Below are 26815 nucleotides of genomic sequence, written 5' to 3'. Positions count from 1 at the left end.
TTGCTTCTTAGAAGCAAATCCAGTAGGATGTACCTGGATGGAAACGTCCAAGTTAATAAATTGCATTTCGTAAGTTTTCCTATGCCTTATTTAAAAAAAAAAAAAAAAAAAAAAAAAAAAAAAAAAAAAAAAGGGGGAAGAGGCGAGAGGAAAATGGAGGAAATGGAGAAAAGGGAGAAAGAAATGGAGAAGAAAAAAAGAGAAACAACCCCCCCCAGACCCAAAAAACAAAACAAACAAAAAAAAAACCCCAAGCAAAACAAAACGAAAACAAAAAAAATAGAACCACGCTGCCCCCAAAACCAAACAAGAAAAGACAGCTCTTATTCCCTGTCAGTTTTCACGGGGACCGCCAGCTCCTGGCCCAGCTCGAGCTTGATCAGGGGCAGGGCGGGCTCTGGAGCGRTGATTTCCAGCCCCGCCCCGGTGTAAGAGCCTCTCACAGGTTCGCTCTGCGCCGCGGGGAGGGAGAGCGGCACCGGCACCGGCATCGCAGCGCTGCCCGCGCCACCGCGGCGGCACCTGGAGCTCCGGAGCAGAGCCAGCCCCACGGCGGGGGGAGCGGATCTCACCCACCCCTTCACCTCCGTCGGGCGGGACTGGCCGGGCCAGGCACGGGGGAAGCGGCGACACCGCGTCCTCACGGCGGACAAACATTCGCTGTCCGGCCGAGGCGAGCGCCGGCGGGGCTGCGCCTTTAAGGGGCCGGGGGAGGCGGCRGCGGGCGGGTTCCTGCGCGCCGGGGCCGCTCCCTCCCGCCGTCCTTCTTTCCCTCCTCCGTTCCCTCCCCCGTTCCTTCCCCCGCCGGGCGGGCGGGCGGTGGGCAGTGCCCGCTGGCCGCCGCCGCGGGGCTGGGACGGGCGGTGGGCATCCCGGCTCCCGCAGCCATGGCCGAGCCTCTGCGCCGCCGGCTCCCGCTGCTCCCGCTGCTCCTGCTGGCCGCCGGCGGGCTGCGAGCGGCGGAGCGGAGCGGCGGCAGCAGCAGCGCCATGGAGGAGCTCGCCACCGAGAAGGAGGCGGAGGAGAGCCACCGGCAGGACAGCGTGAGCCTGCTCACCTTCATCCTGCTCCTCACCCTTACCATCCTCACCATCTGGCTCTTCAAGCACCGGCGCGTCCGATTCCTCCACGAGACCGGCCTGGCCATGATCTACGGTGAGTCCCGCCGGGGCCGCGGCACCGCCCGCGCCTCAGCCCCGGTGCCAGCCCCGGCAGGTGCCGAGAGGGGCGGGGGGCACGGGCACCGCGGCACCGGCCGCGCCCCTCCGTGCCGCCGGAGGAGCCCCGAGCCCCTACGGCTGGCGAGTAGGCCGAGCCCTGGGCAGGGGCAGCCCCTCGCCGCAGAGCCCGACCGGTGCTCCTGGGTCCCCTCCCCTCGCCAGAGCCTTTCCTGGGGCTGGGAACAGAAGGACACGGAGGGGGAACACGCGGTCTGCAGTCTCCCGTGCGGCAGCGGAGCGCTGTCCTGCGGGAAGGTGCGCCCCACCGCCGTGGCCGTGCTGCCGGTACAGCGCTCCGGTGACCGTCCCCGCCGCAGAAAGGCAGCTCGCCGGCTGTCCTTCTAGCGGCGTGGAGCGCCGGGCCGTGCAGGTCATCGCGGCGGTGCCTTTGGAAAGCGCCATCGCGCTGCCCTCGCCGCGCCGCGGCCGCACCGCGCGGAAAGGAGCGTGTTCAGCCTCCGGGTTTGCTGTCGGCGCGCTGCTGTCACCSGCGGGCCGGGTTTACGGCTACCGACTGACCGCAGTGACACCAGACACCCTGACACTGCCCGCGGCTCATCCCGAGTCCTCCTGGTGGAAGGAGGGCTGTACTGGGTTGAGTTCGCCCACTCCAGATCCCTCTCCTAGGTGGATGTGAGTAAAGGGAAAGTAAATCCTTCAGGAGGAGCTATGTGCCCCCGCTGCGTTTGTGGGGCTGATGGTCCAGAGCAGCCGGGCCCTGCTGGATACTGGTAGTGGTGCTGGTCTGGTCTCCCTGGTGCTGTGAATGACTGGCGCAGAGGGTTCAGGTGAGCCTGAACTGGGCACACAGAGCCCTCGCCCCGCGGGGAGCTCCATGGCTGTATTCGGTGCRCAGTTTGCTACGCAGAGCATAGTGGGTTGCGGTGAAGAGCAGCCATCTATTTGAAATATTATTTGTCTGCTGGTGATTGGCTCCTGCCATAAGCGCCGGGGGCACTTCTCCTCCTTCGACAGCAGAATCCGTTCCTGCTGAACCGTGTGAAACACCTGCCCGATGTTGGTCGGGATAAGCATGTTGAGGGTAACCACACACGAGAAATTCAGCACTCAAGGGGAGGGGGAAAGGGAAGCGTTTCCTCCCCGATGAGTACTACTGCTCTTGAGCTATSTGATTGCTTGCAAAGCAGTGGAATTTTCCTCTGCTGATGCTTCTCTTAAACCATCCCAGTTTGCTCTTAGTCACTGATCTCTTTGCTGCATTGCTGTGTATTTCACATATGCTCATTGCTGAAAACCGACAAATTAACAACTGGGCATATAGTTAAATTATGCACTGGCATGATAATGCTTAGCAGCTGAGGAGTGCCCAGGAGACAGCAGATTAATTGTCTGTATTGATTGGAAAAGAGACAGGGTAAGGTGATATTGAAGATGTTTAGATATTACCCTCGCATTGTCACTTTCAGAAAGTTCATTTATGATGTTTCRTGATCATTTCAGTGGCTTAGTTTATGCTGAAAATCTTGTGTATGTGGGTGTGCTAATGCATGCCAGACAAGTGTCAGGGCATCAAGGTCATTGGRTATGCGTTTTGATGAGCTGCGTGGGAAATGAGAAATTGTTCAACTGGAGAGCTTCTGCCTCTTGTTAAATCAGTTTGCTCTAACAGGCAGTTCGTGATCTGTGAAAGGGCTGTTAGGTTCCAAATTYGGTGCTGAAATTTTGTCTTAGGAAAGGCACTGTGCTATATGTCTTTCAGCCCCATTGGCAGCATCAAAAGAAGAATGATTAACTCAAACTACTGCATGTATTAGGTGTGCCCTCACCTAAATAATTTTGCTTTCATAGATCATTCCTTAATGCACTTGCCTTCTAAGTGAGTCCCCTTAGTATRTCAAAATACAGACACTTCTGCCTCCCAAACAAACTCATTCCTGCCTTGTCATGGCAAATATGCTAGGAAACAGGTTTAGTGAGTTCAGTCCCTACCTAACATGGTTAGCTTCCATGCTGGTAAAGCTCTGCTGAGACCTGGCTTCACTTAAGCATTTCACAGACTTCTAGAAAGCAAAGAAAACAACACAGCAAGTGCCATAGTAACTTTCTGTTACACTGCTGATAACTGGGCTGAAGTCTCCTCTTCCTTCCTTGCTGTTTAAAAGGCAGCGGTTAAACTGATAGATGGGTTTCTATTTTGCTGGTAACTTGCTATCTGMGAAATGCACTTTGAAAATAACTGTATTTGTATTTAAAGTGCACMTGTTTGATCAGTCTGTTTGGACACAGAATCACAAGGCAATATGCCAACCAGAGGGTTTGTAGTCCTAAAAGCACAAGTATCTATTTTGCTTATAAAGAGCTAAATACAATTGAATTCTAGTGTTGAAGCTGTAACTGGGGTGCTGCTCTGTGAAAGTTAAATACTAGCAAATATCATCTGCTCSAGCAACAGTATTGCTAATGTCAGGCTTATGGAAAAATTAAACACAATGCAACCCAAGCAAAAACCAATCCGCAACAGAGAAATTCAGGAGTTGAAACTTTGCTGATAATGATTATGAYGCTTGCTTTTCTTAGTGTTGGTCTGAATTCGAGGATAAAGTATTCCAAGACACGATTTTTCCTGAAGAGCTTCAAYAGCGACTTTGTTTTGCAGGCTTCTTGATTCCCTGCTGAGAAGCATCACTGTGTGATAGGGAGCAACAGGAAATGCACCGTACACCTGGACAGCTCAGGGTGGGTTTAAGGGTGGGAAGTGTTGGTGGCCCCCAGTACACTGCTCTTTAGGGGGCAGCTGTCTGGATATGTCGGTCATTTCCAGCAGATCCTGTGGTATCACTCCCACTATCAATTACTTTGTCCCTTTTCRTACGTGGTAATTCAGGAAAGTGTCCAGCCTTGAATCATCACAGGTGTCAGTCCTGTCAGGTACCTTCCTGTCTGTGGGGTTGTTCTAGAATGTCTGGGGGCCACATGTGCTCGTGCTGCATATAAAACCAAACTAGACTTGAGTACCATGAAAGAAAAAACAATAAAGAAAGAGGAATATAATACTTCTATTACCTTTTGAGGAATAGAAATGAGAGAGAAGCTGTAAATATTCAGGATGAAAACATTATATCTGTTCTGGAATACTCTGTATCAGACTAAATTTCTGTATCCACAGAGTACATACAGAAAGGGTCTATTTTTAGCTCATCTGGCTGCAGTGCTCTCTGTTACAATTCTAATATCTATCTACACATGCTAGAGATGACCTAACTCGTCTGCACTGCCAGCAAAATAATGTCAGTCTTGGTTTTTAATAAGCCACTGACATAAGCCTCCTAATACTAGATTTAGGATCACAACTGAGCACCCAGTTTTTARAACGTTATCCTTTCTCTGGCAACCCGCTTGTTCTTCCTGAATATTATTTTAAATCACTTTGTTACAGGCTTTCAAAGTGARTCTTGCTCATTTTTTTTGGCAGCTCAGTATGTTTTAATTATAATACAAATCTCTTCTGTAAGCTTGCTTTATGGCCTGTGACTGGGTGGAAAAAATTATGAATTCTTCTTGTGAGAGAAATTTAGAAGAAATGCTATATATTTGTTATTAACCTAAATGTATTTCAGATTTGCTCTTCAGGCAGGTTTGGTTGGATAGCTCATAAATTGCTGGTGTTTCTRAATCAGCTTTGGAATACAATTTGTCTGTAGTCCTTAGGGCAGTGATTTTTGTTTCTTTCTTTGTTTTGTGGGTTAGGGTTTTGTTTGTTTGTTTTTATAAGGGCAGTGCAGTTAATTAAGATAAATTAATTCATTTTATATGTTTGTTAAATTAATCTTCATGAGAAGTTTTCTCAAATCAGCGGCAGAATACCCTGTGATTGCTGGCATAAGCCCAAGAAGAGAGAAATGGCAACCTGGATTTCTTTTGTGTGAGGAAGTCTTTGTGTACCTGGCTGTTAAAGCTGGTGCTGCTCTGCAGCATCGTGTAATTGTAGGAAGCACACAGAGGCTGAAGGGGGGTGCTGTTCCTCTGCATGTACAGTAATTCTCATCTGAATTAGAAACTTACCACAAACAGGTGCCAGCTCTGTAACACTGCAGGGCTCACACTCTGCCTGCCTTCTGCTCCTGTGTGAGTGCTCTGGTTGTGTTGGTTGGGGTGTGCTGAGCTGAGGGGGTGTAACCTCATGTTTTGTCACAAGCACAAGCTTGTGGTCAGAGTGAGGTGGTTCCATGACAGGTTAATGTGGCACTTGTCYGGGCCCTGTAGGAGATTGAGGTTTCCTTTGTTCACTTCAGGARATTTCTTTTGGAACCACTTCCAATTTTCCTTTGCTGCTTTGCAACAAATGTGTCTCTAAACAGGTCCTCCAATGATTCTCCCTGACAGGACAAAAGCATCTGCAGCTACTGTAGTAGCTTCTGCTCTGGTGCAGATGAGAAAACTGAAAAGGAGATGGTGAGGCAAACATCAAGTCCAACAGGATGCCCAAAATTACTTCTCAGGTGCTGCTGACATCCCTGTCTCAGTGCTTCTTTACTTAGTCTTTGGGGGTCTATGCTTTTGGGAAGAGGTGRATGGGATCGATCAGTTCTGGGTTTTCACCTGTCTCCTTTTTTTCTTGGYAAAGTAGATCTTGGTTTTAAAGATGGTCATAGAAAGGTGATAGGGAAAGATTCTTTGGCTCTGTTAACAAAAATCTATGTGGCAATTGGTGTGTAATCTTATCTCTAGATTTCACAATACTACATTGTAAATTTCCCATAATGAACTGTAATTGCTAATTCAATCAGAATGAACAATTCAGATACTGTTCTTTTAGATCTTTAATTTGAAATATTGTGCTGAACAGAAGTGGTTTTGGCTGTGTGTTCTTTTGCAGTGCATCTTTAATAGACCTTTCTCACTTCCTGTTCTATAGAAAGGTTAGAACATTGGAATTGCCTTCACCCGAMGCAATTACCCACACAGCAGGAAGTGCTTCTGGGTCACCTGTACAACCAGTCCTGGGCAGCATTTAGGTGTATCTGTGAGACACCTTTCTAAAGCACTGTGTGTCCTGGGCTCACTAGCAGAGAGACTAGAGGGAACTTCAGACTTCAACCATGTGTGCTCCCAGCACATCTGGAAACAGATGCAAGCCTTGCCTCTGACTTGCCCAAACTCTCCCTTCTCAGGGGATTGGCCTTGACTGCAAGCCAGGATGGTTTCCTGCAGGGAAGCAGTGGTGGRAAGGCTCAATTCCCTGTGGCAGAAAATTGTCATGGCTCATCTAGCTATGATGCTCCTGCAGCCTCAGTCCCCACATACCTCACCTTGTGGCTGCAAAGCATCCCTTTCTCCCACTCCTTCCTTCTGAAAGTTGGCCTCCCCTTACCAGTCAGCTCTGTAGAGTAGTTCAAAACATCTTAGAGTTSGGTGAAACCTTTCCCTTGCTTCTGGTAGGGAGATATTTCCACCCCCATCTGCTGCTGTCTGAACAACCATTCTCTCCATTAGGTGGAAGTGGCAGCTTCACCCTCAACTGATCTAAAAACCAGATATCTGAAGCAGGAACCTTCAGCATTATTTAAAAAAAAAAGAAAAATGTTATAGGACACACTTTGCAGTCTGGAGGTATCTATCTCGGCTTGTTAGGGGCCAGAACTAGAAATATATTGCAGTTCTATCTAGGCCTTTAACAGGTGTTGTGTGCCATGGATGCTCTCTCCTTGCTCCCATGCTGACTGCTGCTGAACTGTCCCTGTGTGTTCAAGAGGCCGCCTCAGCATTTAACCCAAGTCTCTTGTTTCCATGCTGACAGCCAGATATACCAGCTTGTAGACTTTTTTTTTTTTTTTTTTTTTTCTCCTCAATGCAGATTATTTATTTGTGACTCGGGATTAAAGCTTTATCCCTGTTAAATACTGAATATAGCCTTTCTCCCCCTGCTTTAGACTAAGTGGTGTCTACATTGAAAGAATGTGATACAAGCAATTKTTTTAGAAGGGTATTTATGTTGAAGGGTTTTTTACTAGTGTTGTAAAGAATACAAAGTCATTCTCAGCAGTTCAGATCTTTTCTGTATTTACCAGAGACAGGTAATTTAGCTAAAATGCACTGCTTTTTTTTCTCCCCTGTTAAAAAGCACTTCAGCCTGCAATTAACTGAATGTGACAGGAGAAATGTAAAATTGTAGGAAACTGTTGTTGGTTTAGATTTTTTTTTTCCATGAAAATCAAACAACTCACTTTACTTTAAAAGTACCTAAAGGCACTTGAGAGCAGTGGTGAAAGAAATTGTTGTGGTTTATTTTTTCCCCTTTTATTGGGGAGAAAGAGTTGAAGGCTCCCTCTAAATTAAAGTTGAGGAGATGAAGTGAGCTCTTAGCCAGAGGAGATATGGGGTTTCTGTGCTTCTTCCCAGCTTTGGTATTTCATGTCCCTTCTCAAAGGATGGATAAAAGTTCTTCATTTCTCTTGATACAGATGCATGTGTGAATGATACACGAAGGAAGATCACACCCCTGACCTGGCAGAGCTCCTGTGGGTGCAGCACCAATGCCAGGAGTGTCTGTGGGCTTGGCTGCACTGCCACCCACGATGGCTTAGCAATGGGCAGATCTGCTGCCACTGGAGGGTCCTGGCCCTGATGCCACACCGGTGGCACTTGTCACCAGTTCAGGCTACTTCTCCACAGCTGCCACTTTCTCTGTACCTTTTTCCAAAATGCTTCTTTCTTGTTGAAACATGTCTGCAGTAGGTGATTTTAAAGGCAGCTGAGGACACCAAAATACCTGTTGCATATTTTAAGTGCACACTGTGAGTGTGTTACTGATTCCTCCTCTGTTGCTTTGTAAGATCCTTGGAGGGGGGAAGTTTGAACAGCAAAACTATGGGTCTGGTGGACACCTTGGTGTGCTGGTTTGTGGAAATGTTTAAACAGAGTTGTCTGCTTATTCAGAGTGCCATGCCTCTCCTCTGTCTTCATTTCTCACTTAGACTTAGGRAAAAAATCTCAGTCCTAACTTTGTTAAAAAAAAATAAGTTTGATGTGCTCGCCTGCTCTTTCATTATGAAGTTGGGGGACTATTCTTAACAAAAAAAGGGTTGGAAACAAAGGAGCACGGTACAAATGTATTCCAAAATGCAATTAACTTGTCTGTGCACAAGGTGACAGTCTTTAATGTGCTGGCTGTTTATGGAAGAGTGGTGTGTTCACCTGCTCCTCTTGCCATCAGTAGCTGGATGAGGAGAAAGCTGCCTGTGTGGCTTGGTGTCACCTGCATGTGAGGTTCTTGTGTGTGTCAGCTCTGCAGCAGGACAGGCTGTGTCCGTGAGTGGTGCCAACACGCTGTGAATGCAGTTATTGCTTCTGAGACTCAAATATGCTGTTCCATTAATTCAAGAACTGGATTAAATATGAAAACTGCTGTTAACCTTTGCCATTGCTTTGAGTATGAGATAATAACAKAAAGACGTTGTAACTGATGATAGTTTAAAAATAGCAAGTGTCCCACGTGGATATGACTAGCTTTTGGTTTTCACTCGGAATCCATTACAATGAATGCTGTCTGCTTCCACAGTAATTCTGAGAAATTATTTCCACCACACATACGCTTCTCAGCACTTGGTATCAAGTCCTTCAGCAGCAAAAGGGGACCTGCATTTTAAGTGCCATATGCCTCTCTGCTGTTTTACTGCTGCACAATACTTTCTATTTCTCATTCCTTTGTGTCAGTCTCCATTGTACTTACTGATTGTGTAATGGCCTTTCCCCTGAAAAGATTTTCCTTATCCACAGACAACTTGACTATTCTTCTTAAAATGCCTTCTTAGTGAGTGAATTGTTAATGTTTAGCCACAGAATCCACCCTCTACTGCTGTTAGAGAACTTGCTTTACAGTCATTACTGAAAATACAACTCACACTTGTCCCATCCAACACTCTACTGAGTGTGGAGATTGGATATTTACATTCCTGGTATACTCAGCTCTGTTATTTACAGTCTCAGGATCTGGCTGATTTAGTACATGAACTACAAATTCAACTTTTGCTCACTGTGAAGTATTTAAAAAAAATTACATTTGGAGAAGTAGAGCCTTCATATGGGCATCTTTGAAAGTGATCTGGATTGGCTTTTGCAAGTAATGGCAATTCAGCAAAGACTTGCTTAGGTTCTGTATTTRCTTGTCTGTGTAGGAGCAATGAAGCTGATAGCTTAAAGTGGTTGAGAGAGAGAATTTGAGAGAGAGAGAATACAATTCATGCTGTATTTGTGTTTGCTCCTATATGCCGTATTTAAGCTGGTTATTCATGGCCTGAAACACCAACTTATTTTAATTGGCTTTTAGCTTTGCTGTGTAATTGATRTTTTTGAAGTAGCCTTTAGAAGTTAGGCTCTCTAGAAGAGTTTAAAGTGGCAAACACAGAGGGCTCCCTGGCCAGCTGGGAGAGATATGGCTCCTGGGTGGAAAGGGCATTCACTGGAGATGTGAAGCTGCACATGGAGTTGGCATCACTGGCCATGCTGCAGTTTTGCACTGTCTGGAAAATACAGGAATATCACGGGGGAAGAAAATTGGTGTAAAGGCTTATTTCTGTTGGGAAGYGCCACCCAGTTGTTTCTCCTGATTCATCTTTGATATTTTAGTTTATTATTATGTAATGTTATATATTAAGGGAAGAGGAAGCTAACTGCAAGTGACCTTCCAGAGAAATGCCTGGCAGGGCTGGCTGTAGCATCCTCTCCTGGCTCACAAAATTGAAGTGGGCACTTCTGCGTGTTTGGTTTRTCTTGAAGGTTTATACTTTGACATTCAACTTTATACTGCTGCACAGCATAAAAGGTGTGGCTTTGTCATACCTATCTGCAAGACTAGTGTCTTACAGGGATCATATTCCCATTGGATACTGGTTGCAGTGAATCATTCTTGGAAGAAGATGAGTATTTTGAAGATGTGTTGAAGTGTGTGAAATAACCTTCRTGCTGGAACAGACTTTTATGTAGCAACTGAGTGCCAGGACCGTTTCAGGCTGACCTTTATTGCTTTTGATCTCTGCACAGCAGTATGTCTGACTTRGCAAAAATTTGTTTATGAAGTTGATTTTTATATCTAGAGACTTYTAACTTTCCTTCAAACACGTTCACATGTGCTAAAGCAATGTATGTACACACACACACAATCTTTTTCTGATTATTTTTTACAGAGATTCATAGATATAAAATTAATCTTTTCCTCAGCACTGCATGACTGCAGAGTTAGTGAGTGATTTCCTAATGATGATCTGCTTTTTAATCTGCAGTAACAAAATATAATTGCAGCATATTCTGATTATACATGCTCCTGCATGAAACAAAGAAATGTCAACATAGATATGTTTGTGATACTTAGTACTTAATTATGTCCCCCATTTCCTCAGGGAACCATAAAAAGGGTTTATTGCTTTTGCTGGCAAATGCTTGAGTTTACTTCTTTCAACATTTTCATTTTTTTGTTCCTAATGGTTTTGGGATCTCTTCCAAAGTATAAAAGACAGGATAGTTATATTTTTTTGTTCTCTGTACTTCAAACACAAATATCTAATCTCATTGCATCAAGTGCTTATGATGTTAGATAGTCAGTGTTTAGTCGACTCTAATTACAAATAGGGGAACTTTGCATTATTTGTTGTTTTAGCCCCCTCTCCTAAAGACTGAAAGATTGGGGCAGGAGGTGTAAGCACAATCTRCTTTGCATTTATGATCACTTTATTTTTAGCCTGTGGAAGCTAAGGCCCCTCCCATCAGGGTCTCAGTCTTCTAGGTACTGCTTAAACTTATAGTTATGCTCTTAAAACCAAAACCACACAAACAAACCCAAAATATGCCTCTGAAGCATTTGGTTTGCCAAGCCCACAACCCAAAGTCAGAGGTTATCTTTACTTCTCTGTTACCAGGCCACAAGTTATTTTTCTGCATCAGCTTCAACCTCTACCACAGCTCTAAGAGAAAGTTGAGACCCCACAATTTTTTTGAGGATGATGTCTGTAGGAATTTTGTTAGCCTCCTTTTGGTCTTCTTTCTTCATTCTGATGCTGACACATAAGCCTGGCTCTCCAGTGGCTCCTGAGTATTTCTATTGCCATGTCTTTTAGCTCTCCTAGAAAYAGTATTATGCTGACTGCCTGCTTTTTTTCTGGGAATCTCCTAATACTCTTTCCTTGTTACTTCACTTCTCCCCATGGTGCATCCAATACCTTATTTYAATGCTGACAGCCTGGATTCCTCTCCAGACATCAGACCTAATTTTTTTCTTCCCAGTCTAAACTAAAAACCTTTGCTCACTTCCCTGCCTCATGGGAATGTGAGGATTGGCTAAAGATCAGAATGGATGAAATAGCTTCTAATTTTTATCTTCCCCTGCTACCACAGTCTTCATCACTGAGACTGGTTCYCCTGTCCACTAATGCAGCTATCTGTGCCTTGTCTTCAACTATAAGATGCTTAAACTGTGCAAGTTATTCCTAGGTAACATATGAGAAAGGTATGAATTTCTATGTTTCTCTACACATCTACAGTCCAGGCTTTCATTACAACACTGGCTCCTTTCATGTTCTGGTTCTCAATGCAGAGGAGAATTTTATTCAGATTCAACTTTTGCTGTTTGTGTTTTAAGAAACTTCTCTTCCTTGACTCTCCCTCAGTTTGTTGCTGTATTCTCAGCTGTCCTCAGTAAAGTGAAAGATAAAGATGCCGCTATCTCTAGGACGTTTTAATCAGAACAAGAATCAAACTCACATTTTTTAACTTGCTAGTAGACTGTGTCAAGAGCAAGACCTAGTTTTTAGGCCTTATACTTTTTAAAAAAAGTCTTTGACCAAGAGCAAAGTATTTTCACAGTTTTGAGGATTTCACAGTTATGAGAAGAAAACTTGGACCATAGATTATTTACTACCAGGGTTATGTTACAGGGTTTTCCTTGAACAGTCAGCAAGGAAATATGAGTTAATTTGTAACATTTATAATAAGTAACAAATTTGTAACAAGTTGGTAAAAACCCCAAGCTTCCAAGATCTTTAGAACACTTGATTTCAGAAAAGGGTGATGCATAAGAACAATAGCTGGAGCTTTTGTAATTATGACTAAGTAGCAGAATCCAAATGATGCAAGGCATGCATAGTGCTTTTGATCCTTGAACTGATCACGTTTGACCCATGTGTGTGCACCCACACACAGCATGCGCACCTCAGAGTTGAATTGCTCACGTTCCAGAATAGCCTGTTCTTGTGTAATACCCTGTCTGAGCACAGAGACAGATTTCTGATGCTTCACTTGATTGGAAACAGTACTYTTTTGCATTTGATTTAGTACAGAGAAGACACCATTTTACATGTGATATGGTATTTTTTTAGTGACACCAGAAAWAATTGTCAGCTAAAACTTAGGGTTTTTTTCTGTTGTCCTGATGCATAAACTGAGTGTATGTTGCATGGAGAATATAAGAAGTCCGTGAATCTCAAGATAAATATATGACCAAGGGAAAGCTGATACGCCTTAAGTTAATAGTTAGGTATACTCCTAAATTTAACTGCTCTTCCTATAGGTGGTTTACCTGTTWTGTTGCATTTGCCTTACTGTCTGAGAAACTTGAAACAGCAGCTTGTTGACAAATGCAGATTTATCAGAAGTTCCTGCTCAAATGGGAGCCAGTGGACTGGTGCAACYAGGAGGGTGTTCTGGAGCTGTTAAAAAGGATTGGGAAGACATTATTATCAACAGTTAGCAGCTGTTTGCCAGAGATCCATTCCATAATGCTGAGCTTCAAAACAAAGGAAAATTAATTTGAAAACAGTATCCTATTTTTTAAATGTCTGAAATAAAGCTCATTTTCTTACTGTAACTTGAATTGACTCCAAGTTCCTTGGAGTTACTACTGGAATGTCATATGTGCAGGACAAGAACTCTAACAAGTTCTGTTACAAAAGTGGTTGTATTGGACAGGAAGATTTATCTATGGCCTAGGATTTGAGGCGCTTGAGGATCAAGCAGTTTTGTTGAAGGCTTCAGTGAGCAGGAGCTCAGCCAGTATTGAAGAAGTCACATAACCTGCCCAGAAGAAGTTGCAGAACAGATTCCTGCAGTGACAGGTACCCCAAGGAGAAATGCTTGGCTTGAATTGTGTCTGCAGAGAGAGATGTAGCCATGGAGAAGGCAGAGGACACGGTCACGCATATGGAAGTGGACTAAGATGCTGACTATGGGAACAGAGAAATATTCAGGGAGTATATGAATTTTGTTTAGGTGTGGCAAATCAATGGCTGAAGGACTGGAAGCTTTCTTGCAAAGAAGAAAAATGTTCTGATTTACTAGTCTGGTTTTCTTAGTGCTATTTGTTTAACGTTTCTATTTATTCTGTGGGTCAYAGTCTAATAACCTCAAATCTTTGAGGTAATAAATAGGAAATCCTGGAAAAGAACACTTTCTCTTAGGAAATTAACTGGGGAGGGGGTTCCTGGCTGCGACTGGAGTTAGGCTGTTCAGGTATGTAGTGACAAGGGTTTTCAGAAGTCAGTGTCAGTTGCACCATCTCTGAACAACCGCAAGTAAATTGCTCTGCCCTTAAAAGTGTTTTTGTCACTTGTTTATGCTGCTGCTTTTGTTCTTTGTACTCCTCCTTTCCGGTGCACCTGAAGAGATAGTATGATAGCAGAGAGTAGGGGAATGGTTGGGCTACTGCTGCTCATCAGCMTGAAGTTAGAACCTGATTTTTATCACTGCTTCTTCATATGGGATGGAACGAAGAAGTGTGTATTTACAGCTCCATGAAATACCAAGGTYTGAGCATTACAAAACATTTTAATTTTAATTTTTGCCTTTTAAAGATGGAAAATAATAGTAGATCTGAAGTATGCAACAGGAAAGGTTTGATCAAGATTGCTTGGGAAGCGCAGTGCTGAACTCAGATCGTGAGCTGTGATTCTGTCCTTMCTCAGTGATTTCTCAGCGTTGTCTTTACAGTTCCAGGAAAAGCGGAACCTCTGCTCTGAAGGAGTCAAAGCTGTGCATGCTCTTTGCTCTTGTAATGACAATGGCACACGGGGCCCCAGTTAAACATGCTCTGACTCTGCATATCTACCTGTGCCTGCAACATCGTATTTGCTTCTTTGTAGTATCCATGCAAAGCAGGGAGGCTGCCCTGTCTCTTACAGGAGAAGTGTGAGCTGGAGAGTGAGGGGGTGCTGGGGTGCCCCATGACTGAGTCTTAACCTGGCACAGAGGCATGAAATTACTTGTGCCCTTTTTTCCTGGTCAACAATTTTAAAAAGAGCTGACTATTGGGTTTGTTTTTTTTCCAAGGGTGTTTGAGCATTGGTAAAACGATTAATTGGGGTTTTCCTGGGTGCCTTGTGGGGTTTTTGGTGTTTGCCACAASTGTCTTTGTATTGGGCATTGTGTGCCTTACTCATGTTGCAAGATCTTCTCAGTCCTTTATTTCTGTTTGATTTGGTGCAAATTAGTTACTGTTGTGGCAAAAGAATTGTGGCACACCTTGTTAACTTTCAGTTGAATTTAATGGTAAATTTTCCACTTCAATTGCTGGAAAATATGATCTTTTACTCAGAGAGTAATCAAAATTGAATACAGTCCTYAGTAAATATTTTAGTAGTGCCTAGTCTTTATGCAGGATACTGAATAYGTAGATTTTATTTATGTAGTGATATTGTATGCCAGATTTTTTTTTAGTTGTTATGTTTGTGGTCTAAAACTTGGCAGCCTGGCACTCTGTTTTCCCAATGATCTGGCAGTTCAGTCTGTCAGCATTTAGCATGAGCAATTGGGCATGCCTTTTGTCAGTGCTTGGCTATTATAACAAATATGACACTTTCTCCTGCACCCATCTGGATCACTTAACCTGAAACATTRTGGTAGTAACAATAATGCAGTGCTCATCCCCAAAGTTCTTCTGTTCCTTTCAAAATATTATAGCTATTCCAGAAAAAAAATGGAAGGTTGAACAGTCTTCTTGCTTTCTCAGGATAATTAACTCCAATACCAAAACTATATATTTATATATAGACTCTATACCCGAGTCTAATAGCTAGGTGACACTTCCCTGTAAGGAGCAGTTATCCAATTTGATCTCCCATTTATTGTTGCTTAACCTGCTYATATTTCATAACAATTCCTCTTGCTTAAATTGATACAGCTTGTAAAAACTTCACCAAAAAAAAATGCAATGGATATGTGTTTACTGTGTTGCATTTACAATTATGTAACTTATCTTTAGAATTTGGGAGAAATTTTTTAGTTTGTGTTGGGCTCCAGTAAAAGCRCTGTGAAGCTGCTTTGCCTGCTTCTGAGGAAAGGCTCACTGAAGCAATAATTCTCTTGAGGTCCTTGGCATGAATAGGCATTGCAGCAATAATTTTTCTTTTCTCAAGAACTATTTTAATTGCTGCGTCTTCAGAATACATCATTGTCAGGACCTGACATGAACATACTTTTGTACAGAAGCAGCAGAAAGCGCCACAGTACCTACCTGCAACAACATTTCAGCATGTCTAATCTCTTTTTATTTTTGTCATTCCTTCTTTCTGTGAATTACTGATCCCTTAATAAAAAGGAGCAGGGAAAGGTAGCCCTTCTGTGTATTTGGGAGGGAAGATACTGTGAAACAACTTTATTCATACAGAAGCACATGAGGTTTTTGAAATACAACATTTCAATGATGCAGTGTTTTGTAAACCATTTTGACTTGATTTCCACCATTTTCCTGTTTTGTTTGTGATGTGTATGTTTCCTAGCTGATCATCGTACAGATCAGCAAATCTTCAGTGCATGCTCTGAAAGGTTGGATTTTCTTTGGATGGATTTTCATTATGGCCCTATTGCCGTTCTTTACAATCTGAAGAAAGGCTGCATTCATAAGGATTACTGCATCTGCAAAGGATGAAGAATAAGTGGGAATGATGAACTCCAGCGGTCATGAATGGGCAGATTGTCCTGGGCATTTATTCAGTTGTCAGTATATTGTGGAGTATTTGGGCTGAAAAAAAATGTTAGCGTTGGGTAACATACTCGTTTTATTAAAAGCACAGTAGAGTACTGAGAGAGAGTGTATATTCCAAGACACACTAGTTCAGCACACACTGTCTCTCTTCCTAAGTGTGATTGATTTGTTTATTTCTCACTGAAAGCTTGTAATTTGAGATTTTAATTCTTCTTTCCACTGCTAGCTGTGCTTGTCTTATCAGACAAGTCTTATCAGAAAGGTKCTTGCAATTCTGAGTGGGATGCTGCACTTTGTTATGCCAGGAGCACTGAACAAGGAACACTTTGCTGTGCTGGCTGAAGATCAGAGTTAATTCTGGAGTCTGAAATGTTCCCTGTGTTTCTCAAATATAAATAGTACTGTGACCAAGAGCTGAGTGCCTTCAGATCCCAATTTGCCCTTGATGCGGTAGGTGCTGGTAAATGCAGATTTTTTTCCATGGTGTTCTGATAAAGCACTTTAACAGTTCTACCCTCAGTGATACCGGTCTCTCCTCCATAAGATATTAATCAGGAGTAAATGWCCAGTTGCTGTACTCTAAGGTGGCATGCAGCTCTTCCCAGTGCTGCAGTACTAAAGCAATACAGGAATATCTCACATTAATAATACACTCTKGATGGGATAATCCAGTTTAACTGCAACCAACACTTCAAATAGATAAAACATAGGAAGATAGCAATCAATTTCACTTCTATTTTAAATTGTATTGCACTAAGTGTTTTGGAGGGTATGTGTGAGTTGTGTGTCTGGCACAGACATGTCTTGATTGCCTGGGGCTTCTGATTCCTTTGGTAGCAGCTGGTTTAGCAACTGCACAACCCATCTATAATACCTATTAATGCTGTAGCAGAAATACAGCACTTCAGTGAGTGTCATKTATTGCACACAGTATTAATATTCTGGTCTGAAGAAGGTTCCCTTGCCTTTGAGATTTCACTGTGGAACCTTTTCTGGCTGAGTCTGTAAGAAAATATAGGGACTTCGAAAGAGCTACTGAAGAAGTAAATGTTAGTGGTGCTTTTTGAAGACAACCTCCTCTGAACAGTATTTTGCTAGTGGTAGTTTGTAACTGAAAACTCTTGCATGAAAGCCCTCAAATAGCAAACTAAGAGCTTGAGAATAGTAGCTGTTTCAGAGAGAGGGAGAGAGAGGAAAATAAGCAAGCAAGGGGGAAAGGATTTTCCCTTGATAAAGACACAATGCTATATAAGCCACCTAGGTGCATATTTTGAATACTGTTTTCTTCAGATTTTCAGTGAAACTATTTCATATGTGCTTGCCATCTTTAGAATATTTGCTACTACTAGACTTAMGCACACAGTGGTGTGCATTTTTTGCAGTTCTGTGCTAATGTACATRTCTTCCCTGGTTTGACAGGAATTGGTGTGACTGCATTTCCTGACATCAGGATATCTGTGATAATTGCTCATAGATGTTGTTAATTGAATATTTGCACTTCTGTAGACATCAGTTGSCCAGCTGTTATCTGTCAGGCTGGATTTGTATTACTATAGCCGTGTCACAGATAAAACTTTTTTCATGTTCCTGCTTGATGATTTTGACAGGTCACATTGAAGAATCTGGACTGTATAGCGTATTTGAATGAACCAGCCTTCCATGCTACTTCTGGCACAGCAAATTGAATAACAATGTCCAATATTACTATATCCCRGGTTCATGTGCACTCCTAGTATATTTTACCAGGTCTTTGGATACTRCAAAAGTGATGACTGTCATACTCAYACTCTGAAAGCACAYSAGCTTAACCTGTGCACTRCTTCTGTCCATTCCAAGAAAATYTATCATTGTCTTTGTGCCACTGTACCTCACCCATGCTTCAGCTGCACCAGTCCARYTTGTGCTTTATCTTGTASTCAGGGATATTGTGTTTCTGGCAGCAGTGAGGATCAGTTCCTGGATACTGTTGGAGATAGTGGTGTCCAAAATAGCAAGTTACCTCGAACAGTTGACTTGAAAGGGTCTACTTAAGTGGTGTCTGTCAGCTCCTAGAAGAGAACTTGAATGTGGTGTATCAAGCTGTTACCGTGTAACATGTTTCTGTAAAGTTTTCTTCCTTCCTTTGCCCGTTCTTCAGGATTGTGATGGCTACTCTTGAGGTTCACATGATTATTAAAGCCTGTGATGCATTTGCAGGGCAGTGCTGTGACTTCATCTTGCAGGTGAGGGGTTGTGGCAAGGAGCAAGATCTAAAGCATTCACTGAATCTTTCAGTTTTTCCTTTCTGATGCCTGCAGTTGGGATTTCTTTTCTTTGCTCCCACATATACTCTCATGTATCAGTGAAACTTGGAAAGCCCCCTACTTTTCTAAACCAACCCCCTAAATACCTGTTTGTTTGAGAATGCCAAGTCATGATCCCAGGTGAAAGGAGATTTGTGATTGGTGGCATCACCTGGAAGCTCTTACAGGCTCAAGCCTGGACTCTAACTCTGCAGACAGCATGGCTTTGYTTTAAAGCTTTGTCACTCCTGGAAGAGACCCACCTTGCTGAGATCCTTAACAAATTTTAACAAACTGGACATGATCCCAGTGCCACAGCAACCTTCTGTGAGTTGTTGCAAGTCTCATCTTAGGGTAAATCCAAGGCATKTGTTGGAATGAGGCTGGATTTCTGAGCTGTCTAACCCAGTGCAATGTTCTCATGTTCTGCCTGCTGATTTCTGGGAGTGGAGAGCAATTTTCTAAAGCAAACTGAAATGAAGTTCATTGTGCTGCTTTTACAGAGTGGAACGCTTTGGTTTGCTTTAGAAAATTGTGTTCTGCACGGAGACATGCTATTGGAGTTAAAATAAAGCAATGGTACCRGTGATGGAGAGAAAAGAAAAGCCAGGGGATGCAGCTCCATGCAGTCTTGGTTACAGCTTCTTTGCACTCTGCTTCTTGGGAAGTGTTTTTGTCCTTGCTTTGTTGTCAGTCAGTTTGCCATCCCCCAGCCCTTTTCCTCCCTCTCTGAGCTGTGTCACAGTGCCCTCCCTACTCCAGCATTGATGGGTTTTCTGCTGTCCCGTCAGACAGTGCTGCAGTTTTGATCGAGGTTAATGTGGAAACCTACCTAAATATACAGAACTGTTTCTAATCCTTCATAACCAAGGAATTGTGATGGAAGCCTCTCTGGAAATATTAATAACTTTGTTTGGATTTTTCTTCCTAGTGTAGGAAGTGATTCTTTTAACAGCTAAAATAGTTCTTCTCACTACTGTCACTTTTTTCTGTTTGCTTGTTTTTTTTAGAAGTCTTGACTTTCTTTTTTTTAATCCCCTTTTAAAATCTTTTGTGGAGATCTCTACTTAATCTTTTACAGTAAATTTATTTTAAAACACAGACATCAATAAGGATAGGATTTAAGTCTAGCAAGATAGAATTATACAAATGTTATGTGACAGAACTTGCCTTGCTTTTATGAGGCATTTCCTCAGAAATGGGAACTGTGAAATACTGTTCTGACAGAAATATTTTTTACTCCTTGTCTGAAAAAAAACAAGTTACTTTTTATGCAATCACACCTTTTGCAAACTCTACAGCAATATTAGATGAGRATACCACAGAGACCACTCAGCCTGTCAGTATTGCGTTGCAAAGTCTTGAGTCTTGTTGACATCTCTGCAGTTTGTCTGGCCTTAATATTTAATAGGCCTCATATTCTGCAATCTCAGAGTGAGAGCAGTTCTTTTAAAAACCACCCTGAGCTTTTGCCAGAGTTGTCTCCAGGCTCTTTAAAATCAGAGGTGTGCTTGCAATACCACGTCTGATAGGTTGAGCAATAATCAATTTTATGGCTCCATGCTCCTGTTGTATTAAACTTTTAAGGAGTTTGCAGAATGAATACTTTGTATAGCACATCAAGACCTTGGGTTTGCTCCTCATCAGTGGGAGCTATGGAAAGTCTTAAGTTGTCTTTTTAGGAGGATGAGAATTAGCAGTGTCCAGGTAGTGCTGCAGCCTKTGTGTTCTGGTTTCTGCTTGCTGCTGAGTGGCTCACTGGGACCCAGATTTTCCAGAGGGAACACAGGGGGTAAATGAGAGGGGCAACCCGCATCTGCCAGTGAAATTGCAGCAGTCAGAGCAGCAGATAAAGGTCTGCTGATGYACTGGGAAAAAGCAGCTGAGCCTGCTCAGTTTTCAGGCAAGTTTTTATTTTTTYCTCCAGTAAAAAGCCATGGGGAATCTTGGAGAAATATAGTCTGAATCAACTTGTTCMGGTAGCATCTATGAACATAAGGGGTCTTTCATTCCAGACTTTTGATTTGAGCTCTGTTTTTGTCTTGGTATATACAGGAGTCAATTTTTAGGATTGTTAATCATCTGCAGGTTCCCATCAGTTGGATTTACTTGTCATAGTGGRAAGTGTTCATTCTTCACTTTGTCTACTCCAACTTTGTTAGCTCAAGTTGGAGGCTGCTTTTGAAACTGCTGCCTCTTCTGTTTTTGGGCAGTCTAAGTGTAGAATTAGACTTCCTTCTTTCTGCAAATCCTTAGCCAGTGGAAAGTAAYGCACAAATTAGAAGTATTTGTCATTACATTGGTGTATTTCACCAAGGAAATCCATGCTGTAGTTGATAACATTTTGAATTACTTMTGTGTAAGAAGCTGCGTAGCTGAAATTGAAAAGATCTGTTATGTGGTTTGGGAGTTTTCTAAAACTCTTCCAAAACATTTCAGTCTTTAAACCCATGGAAGTGGGTTTTTTTAGTTCTCTAAAGTGGTTTTAGCAAGTAACATTCAGCTCACATCTAAAAGAAAAAAAAGAAGAAAATTTGCAGGGTTTTTTTTTGGGTTTTTTTTTTTTCCCCAATGGAGGTTTGAGTAAATTTTTGGTTASTTCTTTTTCCGTGTAGTTATGATAGTTGCAAATGCTTTGTCCTAATAGTTATTCAAATTTTGAATCTGAGCTTGAACTTTTATATTTGTTTGTCAGGCTTAAGTCAGCACTTACTCTTCAACGCTGTCATTTGTTTTGTTTGCAGCTATGTACTTTTCTTTTTTCCCCACCCATCATGATGAACAGCCTCAAAAAAAAATGTGTGGGAGCTCTTGCAAACTGCTAATGGCTTTTAAAAGGAAAATCGTTAAATGAGAACTCTCTTCAAGTGCACCAGGGACTTTGARTCTAAAAAAATGAACTTAATTTATAGCACATCTGTGGCCTTTTTAACATGAATTGCACAAAGGAGATTCAGTGTCTGCCTATGAGGTGTATRTGGACTTAACTCTAATACTTTAAGGCATATTAAAGCACATCTTCTGAGGTGTAAGAAGTATCATCTTGGGCTGAAAACACTCGGTTGAAYTGGAAGCCTCAAGCAATGGGTTGAAAGGAAAAGTGATTTATCTTCTGACTYGGTGCTTTGAGCAGTAATGGGAGAAATGGGAAATCCTAGGCTGGTTTCTCTTGGTTTTAACACTTGGCTGCTTGGAAGAGAAGACAGCTGTGTTTCCTGCTAGCTCTGGACAAAAGGCATTCACTCTGTCTAGTGGCTTCCCTCAATGTCAAGGTGTATAGAGTGCTGGTACCAAAACCAAGCTTGGTGGAGGAAAAATAGAAGCTTGCAATGTCTGGCGCTAGATACTTCACCTCCACTGAGGTCTTTATGTGTTCACTAYAGCTCCAGCTTTTGTGCTATGAGGACATTATTAAGCTCACACACACTGCTGTTTAACAYGAAAATGCACGTGGTAGCAAATCTCAGAGTAAGTTCATTTTAAAGTTTTAACAAGTATCTAATTAGCCATCTATTTCTTCACCATATTAAAGCATGTACTGCTACAAAACCAGTAGTATTAGCATGTAAATTTAAAAGATAAAAATCCAGTTGCATGTTCTCTGATAGCAGCTCTCTCCATGAGCAGTGTGGATGGATGTGTAATTTCTCAGCACTTAAGGGCAGGGTGGAGTCACCTCTTATCCATACATACTATTATTTCATGGGTTTTTTCCTTCTTCTGTTAGTTTCAACTCCTTATCTGTTACCAGGGCCCTAACAGGCAGGTTGCTGTTAAATGAGGCACTTTTTCTGTGGTTTGGGATGGCTGGACATAATGCATTGTAATGTATTGCATGTCGCTGTCACTGGCACTTGTATTCTGTCATGCATTTTTTTAGTCTAAGAAAAGAGTATCTTTAGGGAAGTGAAACTGAATAGAAGCCAGAATTAGCTGATACTGTATTTGACTTGAAAAGTCTAAATGGAAAAGTGAAAAGGCTGTGAAGGTTACATCTGAGCAGTTGTATGGCAGGGTACTTAAAATCATGTAGGCAAAAAAGGTAAAGGATGTTCATGGTGGACAGCAGCRCTGGTTTCATGGCCTGGTGCCTTCTGTGCTACCTCATGAGTGTGTGTGAGTCCACCCCTGTCCCCTAGCTCTATGTCAAGTGGGAGGTGTTCATAATTCTGGTGGCAAATGTATAAATTCACAGGTTTTTGTAAGTACCATGTGCAGTTAATTATTCAAAGAGCAAGCTGATGTAAGCAGTTTTCCAACTGAACTGGTCAGACAAAGTTGTATTGATAAAAATCGATATTTTTGAATTCGTATAAATAATATCATGGGAAACAACTTCTGGAACTTTGGAGGCTATTTGGGTGATGCTTATCTGAAACAGCCCTGAAAGTGCTGTGGTGTGAAAGAAGGGAAATGAAGATCCTCCTTTTGGCTTGTTATCTTCCTAACAGGGTACTCACCTACCTTWGGATGCAAGAATTGCTTTATAGTGATTATTTTGCATACATTGAAACCCAAGATTTTAGTGTAGGTCTCAGAGTTGCTTGGTTTAAACTTTGTGTGGGAAAACCTGTCTCAACCTGAGAATTTCCTAGGCTTGTGTTTGAGGTTTTATTTGTTCAAGAGAATATGTAGGGGAGAGGAATGAATAGCCAAAAGATAGCATAAATAAAAATGACATGTTATGCACTTAAACTGGCTTGTTTAAGAGCAAGCTCATGGAGTTGCACAGTGGTTCTGCTCATAGAAATGGGATCAGCCTTTAGAAGGGAGTTCTTACCYTTTTCTGTCCTGCCAAGGGGTCTTGTCCCAAACACCTGTGGTGTCAGTAGCTGCCCAGGATGTCAGTGGGTCAGGTTATTCCATGGAGCAGCAATTGGCTGCTCTTCATCTCTAGTAAATCTGATTTTATTAGCACTCAGCTGACACCWTTTTGCCTAGCAGGAGACATGAAATTATAGGTTCTCACCCACTTCTGTGCCACTAGTGAGGCATGCTGAGGTTAGAGTTGAGGTGGAATGCAGAGAAGAGGTGAAATGGATATAACTGCTTGGGCACCACTGGTGCTAAAGAATATGTAAGGGATGGCAGAAATGTCAGGCTGCAGCAGCMCCTGAGATCTGTCAGAAGCAGGCAAGGAGGCATCAGTGTGTGGTGGGAGCAGAGCAAGAAGTTAGGGGCTAGAAATTGTGAGTTTCTAGGGTGAGCCCTGCTGGAAAAAGGTAAAGCTTGAACCACTTTAGGAGGAAAGGAAGAGGGTGGTAACAGGCTGTGTGGGAGTTTGGGAACTGCAGCTGTGGGACCTCTGGACAATGTGCTGCTTGTAAGCAGGCTGAGGTTTGGATGGCTTTTTTTGTTACAGCACAAAGTGCATTCTTTCATCTTGGCCAGCTCATGGGAATCAGTGAGGAAGGCAGAAGTGCCATGGAGCTGCTCATGCACTGCAGGCTGTGGCAGCASTTGTTTGCTGAGTTCTGAAGTTAGTATAGTACTAAAACAACTGCTTAAATTTCCAACTACTTATGAAAACAAGTAATAGCAGATTTCTTTGCTCCTCAGTTCAGCTGCCCATAAGGYCCTAGAAGAGCATTTACTGGGGCTTTTTTTGGTTCAAAGCATGTAAAGTGGGATGGATGTTAGAACAGCTGCACAAGTGGGATTGAAAATTGTGGTGTGRTTGTGGGAAGCCCATGGTCAATGAAGTGCTTAGAGAAGTCACCCAGAAAGGAGAAACAGGGAGAACATATGGCTTCTTGGCTCTGCTTTGGGAAATATCTGTAAGGGGCAGGTTTCTCCTATGAGATGGGGTACATCTTCTGTTGGACTGTGTGTGTTTGGATGTTGTWATAACAAGGCTTCTATGGTCAGACGTAATGATCACAGAAAGGCAGAGTTGTCATCTTGCTGCTATTTCTGTCTTTYGGGCCAGTGCATTTCTCTGCAAGCCATAAACCATTTTATTTATAAGTGCTGGTTGGTTTTCTGCCCAAGGCTGCAGAGTACGGGRCTTGCCTCAGCAAAAAAATAATTTTCCTTGAAAATTCAGTCAAATTGAAAACTTCCTCTTCTACATGTAGAAAGTTGTGTTGTTAGTAACTAGAGAGGGCTTGGTGCAAAAAGATTTTCAGGAAGAGAGAAGTACTGGCATGTTTTCARTTGTCTCAAGGAGAACTTTTCTGATACAAGTTTTATTTCATTCAACTTGCTCAAATTTGTTCCTGTTCTTTTCTTCCTAAGACTTTGGTTTGACCCCTGTATTAATCAGAAGTTCCCAGACATGGTTTTCAGGATGAAGGCCTCCACACATATGTGTTACTTGCTTCAAATGAGCCCTGAGGCTGGGATGTCAAAATGTTCCTAGTAAGAAAACAGACTTAGCTAAACTCCTTGTAGCTATAACAGGATCTCTGAACCCAAAACTGTATCAAGATGGATGTATTTCCTGCCCCTTCCCCCCTCCACCTCTCCTTAAGTCAAACCTTCAAAATCAAATGACAGTGTCAGCAAAGAGATTGTTGCTGCTTAATGAGTTTCAATTGGGTTACAGATTGAAGCCTGACTCCTTGCAATGACAGATTAATAACTCCTTCTGCTGAAGCTTTAGGAGGGGGGATAATTATTTTCTGGGCTTTTTTTTTTTTTCTTTACTGGAAAGCTTCATTTCTTGCTAGCGCCTGAGCCAGGTGCTATTACTATAAATCTTTTTGTTACAAAAGACTTGACACTATTATTTTTCAGGCTCTGAGGAAATGGTGGCCYCCTATTTGAGATATGCTAAGTGTTCTAATGTGCAAATGGGAGAAAAAGCAGCAACAGAACACAAGGATTAAACAGAATAAAGGGGGAAACATATTTTTTTTAAAGTATAAAGGAGCTTTTAAAATATTACTAATAGAGTATTTAACAGCAAATGCTCTGTTAAATCCCTGTTGCATGAAATAATGATTATGTGGTAACTAAACTTGAAAACACCTGAGTTTGGTTGCAGTCTCTCTGTCCTTCATAATCTCTCACAAATACCTGTGCCCTTTATAACTGTGGTATTTTATTTCTAAGTTGGGATTGTCTCTTTAAATTGTCTTATGTGGCTTGTCCAAGGTCTTTCACTGAGTCATTTCTAAGGCTGGGATTTGGCTCAGCAGCCTTGACTCACAGTCCTGTGCTTGGACCAGAGGCCACATGTGATTCCCACAGGACAGCAGCATCTTCCAGAGCTGACTGTCAGTTCAGGCTGTTTGATAGATGCTGTCAGGTTAGGGTCTACGTGTTTTATGGGTTTAGGGGTTTTTTTTCTAACACTTTTAAACTTTTTTTTGGTTTCTTCTGAATTTTAAATTATACAGGAGAATACAAGGACCAATTTTTCTTATTGGCTGTCATTTTGTAACATATTTATGGTCATCTTTCTGTGTTTGCCCTCTTGCTAGTAGGGTCTACTTGTCCCTCCAAATTATTTGGAACAAACGAATTTTTCTAAAGTTACARCTCTCCTGTGCAAATGTGAAGCTGTATGTGAAACTTAATGGTTCTTCAGAAACTAACTTCTGAAATTCCTAAACAATCTTTTGTTTAAATCTCTTCATAGTTGTATTTTTAAATAACTCTTTTTCTGCCTTGAACCTGTTCTATGACCCCATCATCAGTAAGAATATGCATTACAGAACGAAACATTCCTGCCTGGCTCTGTAGTTCATAATTTTTTTTACCATTTTGCTATATATATAAGTATGTAAATCACACTAACGTGACACAACATGAAAAAAGAACTAGATCCTTTCACTCCTGTGAGTTTTTTGGAACCAAARGCTTGTGAGAAGGCAAGAGTGCACAGTGCAAACGTGTTTGGCAATACRGAGCCAGCAAGTTAATTTGATATTTGGTTCTGCACAGCATGCCAATAACTTTTTTGTGTAATCTGTTTATTTAAATTCAAAACTATGCTTAGTTTGGCTTATTTTAAGAGTGAATAAAATGCTTGTTACAAAGATGCCCTTGATAGCATACTGCTATGTCTGTCTGCAAGGAGGAAGAATTACCCGCTTGTTTACTGTCTTCTAACTTCCTTATCTAAAATAGCCCTAAGGCAATGACAAAGCATGACCTTGAATCTGTTATTCAGAATTTTAGGGTTTGGATATCCCCAGAATTTCTTCCAGAATTCAAGAATTGGCATCCTCTGCCTCCCTTTCCTGTTGAAAAATGCTTTTTTAAAGTATTTTTTTTWAAWGAAATGTAGTGAGGATTTATCATGTGCTTACACTGCTGAACACAAACTGCTTCCCATTTTTCAAAGTTTGTGTCTTCTGCAGAGATGTGACAGGCTGGTGAGTGCCACGCTGGCAGCACTGCACCATTGAGAAAGCAGCAAATAGATTAGCCATGCTGAG

At 42.3% G+C, this 26815-nt stretch overlaps 1 protein-coding gene across 2 annotated transcripts in view; it reads left to right on the top strand.

The window, feature by feature from the left end:
• Window positions 1–773: 773 nt before the first annotated feature.
• SLC9A7 (solute carrier family 9 member A7) overlaps window positions 774–26815 on the top strand; it is a 72057-nt gene continuing 46015 nt past the window's right edge. The window contains exon 1 of one of the 2 annotated variants that reach the window (XM_057368106.1): window positions 774–1155. In XM_057368106.1, the coding sequence (XP_057224089.1) occupies window positions 888–1155 (268 nt within the window). In that variant the 5' untranslated portion in view covers window positions 774–887. The remainder of the gene's footprint in view (window positions 1156–26815) is intronic. The other variant, XM_057368105.1, reaches the window with a different exon arrangement.

The sequence above is a fragment of the Malurus melanocephalus genome, unplaced genomic scaffold (assembly GCF_030028575.1).
Source record: "Malurus melanocephalus ecotype Western Australia unplaced genomic scaffold, MMel_1.1 scaffold_88, whole genome shotgun sequence".
NCBI classification, from domain to species: Eukaryota; Metazoa; Chordata; class Aves; order Passeriformes; family Maluridae; genus Malurus; species Malurus melanocephalus.
The sequence above is the reverse complement of the archived record's forward strand: the minus strand, read 5'-3'. Positions and strand labels throughout refer to the sequence as shown.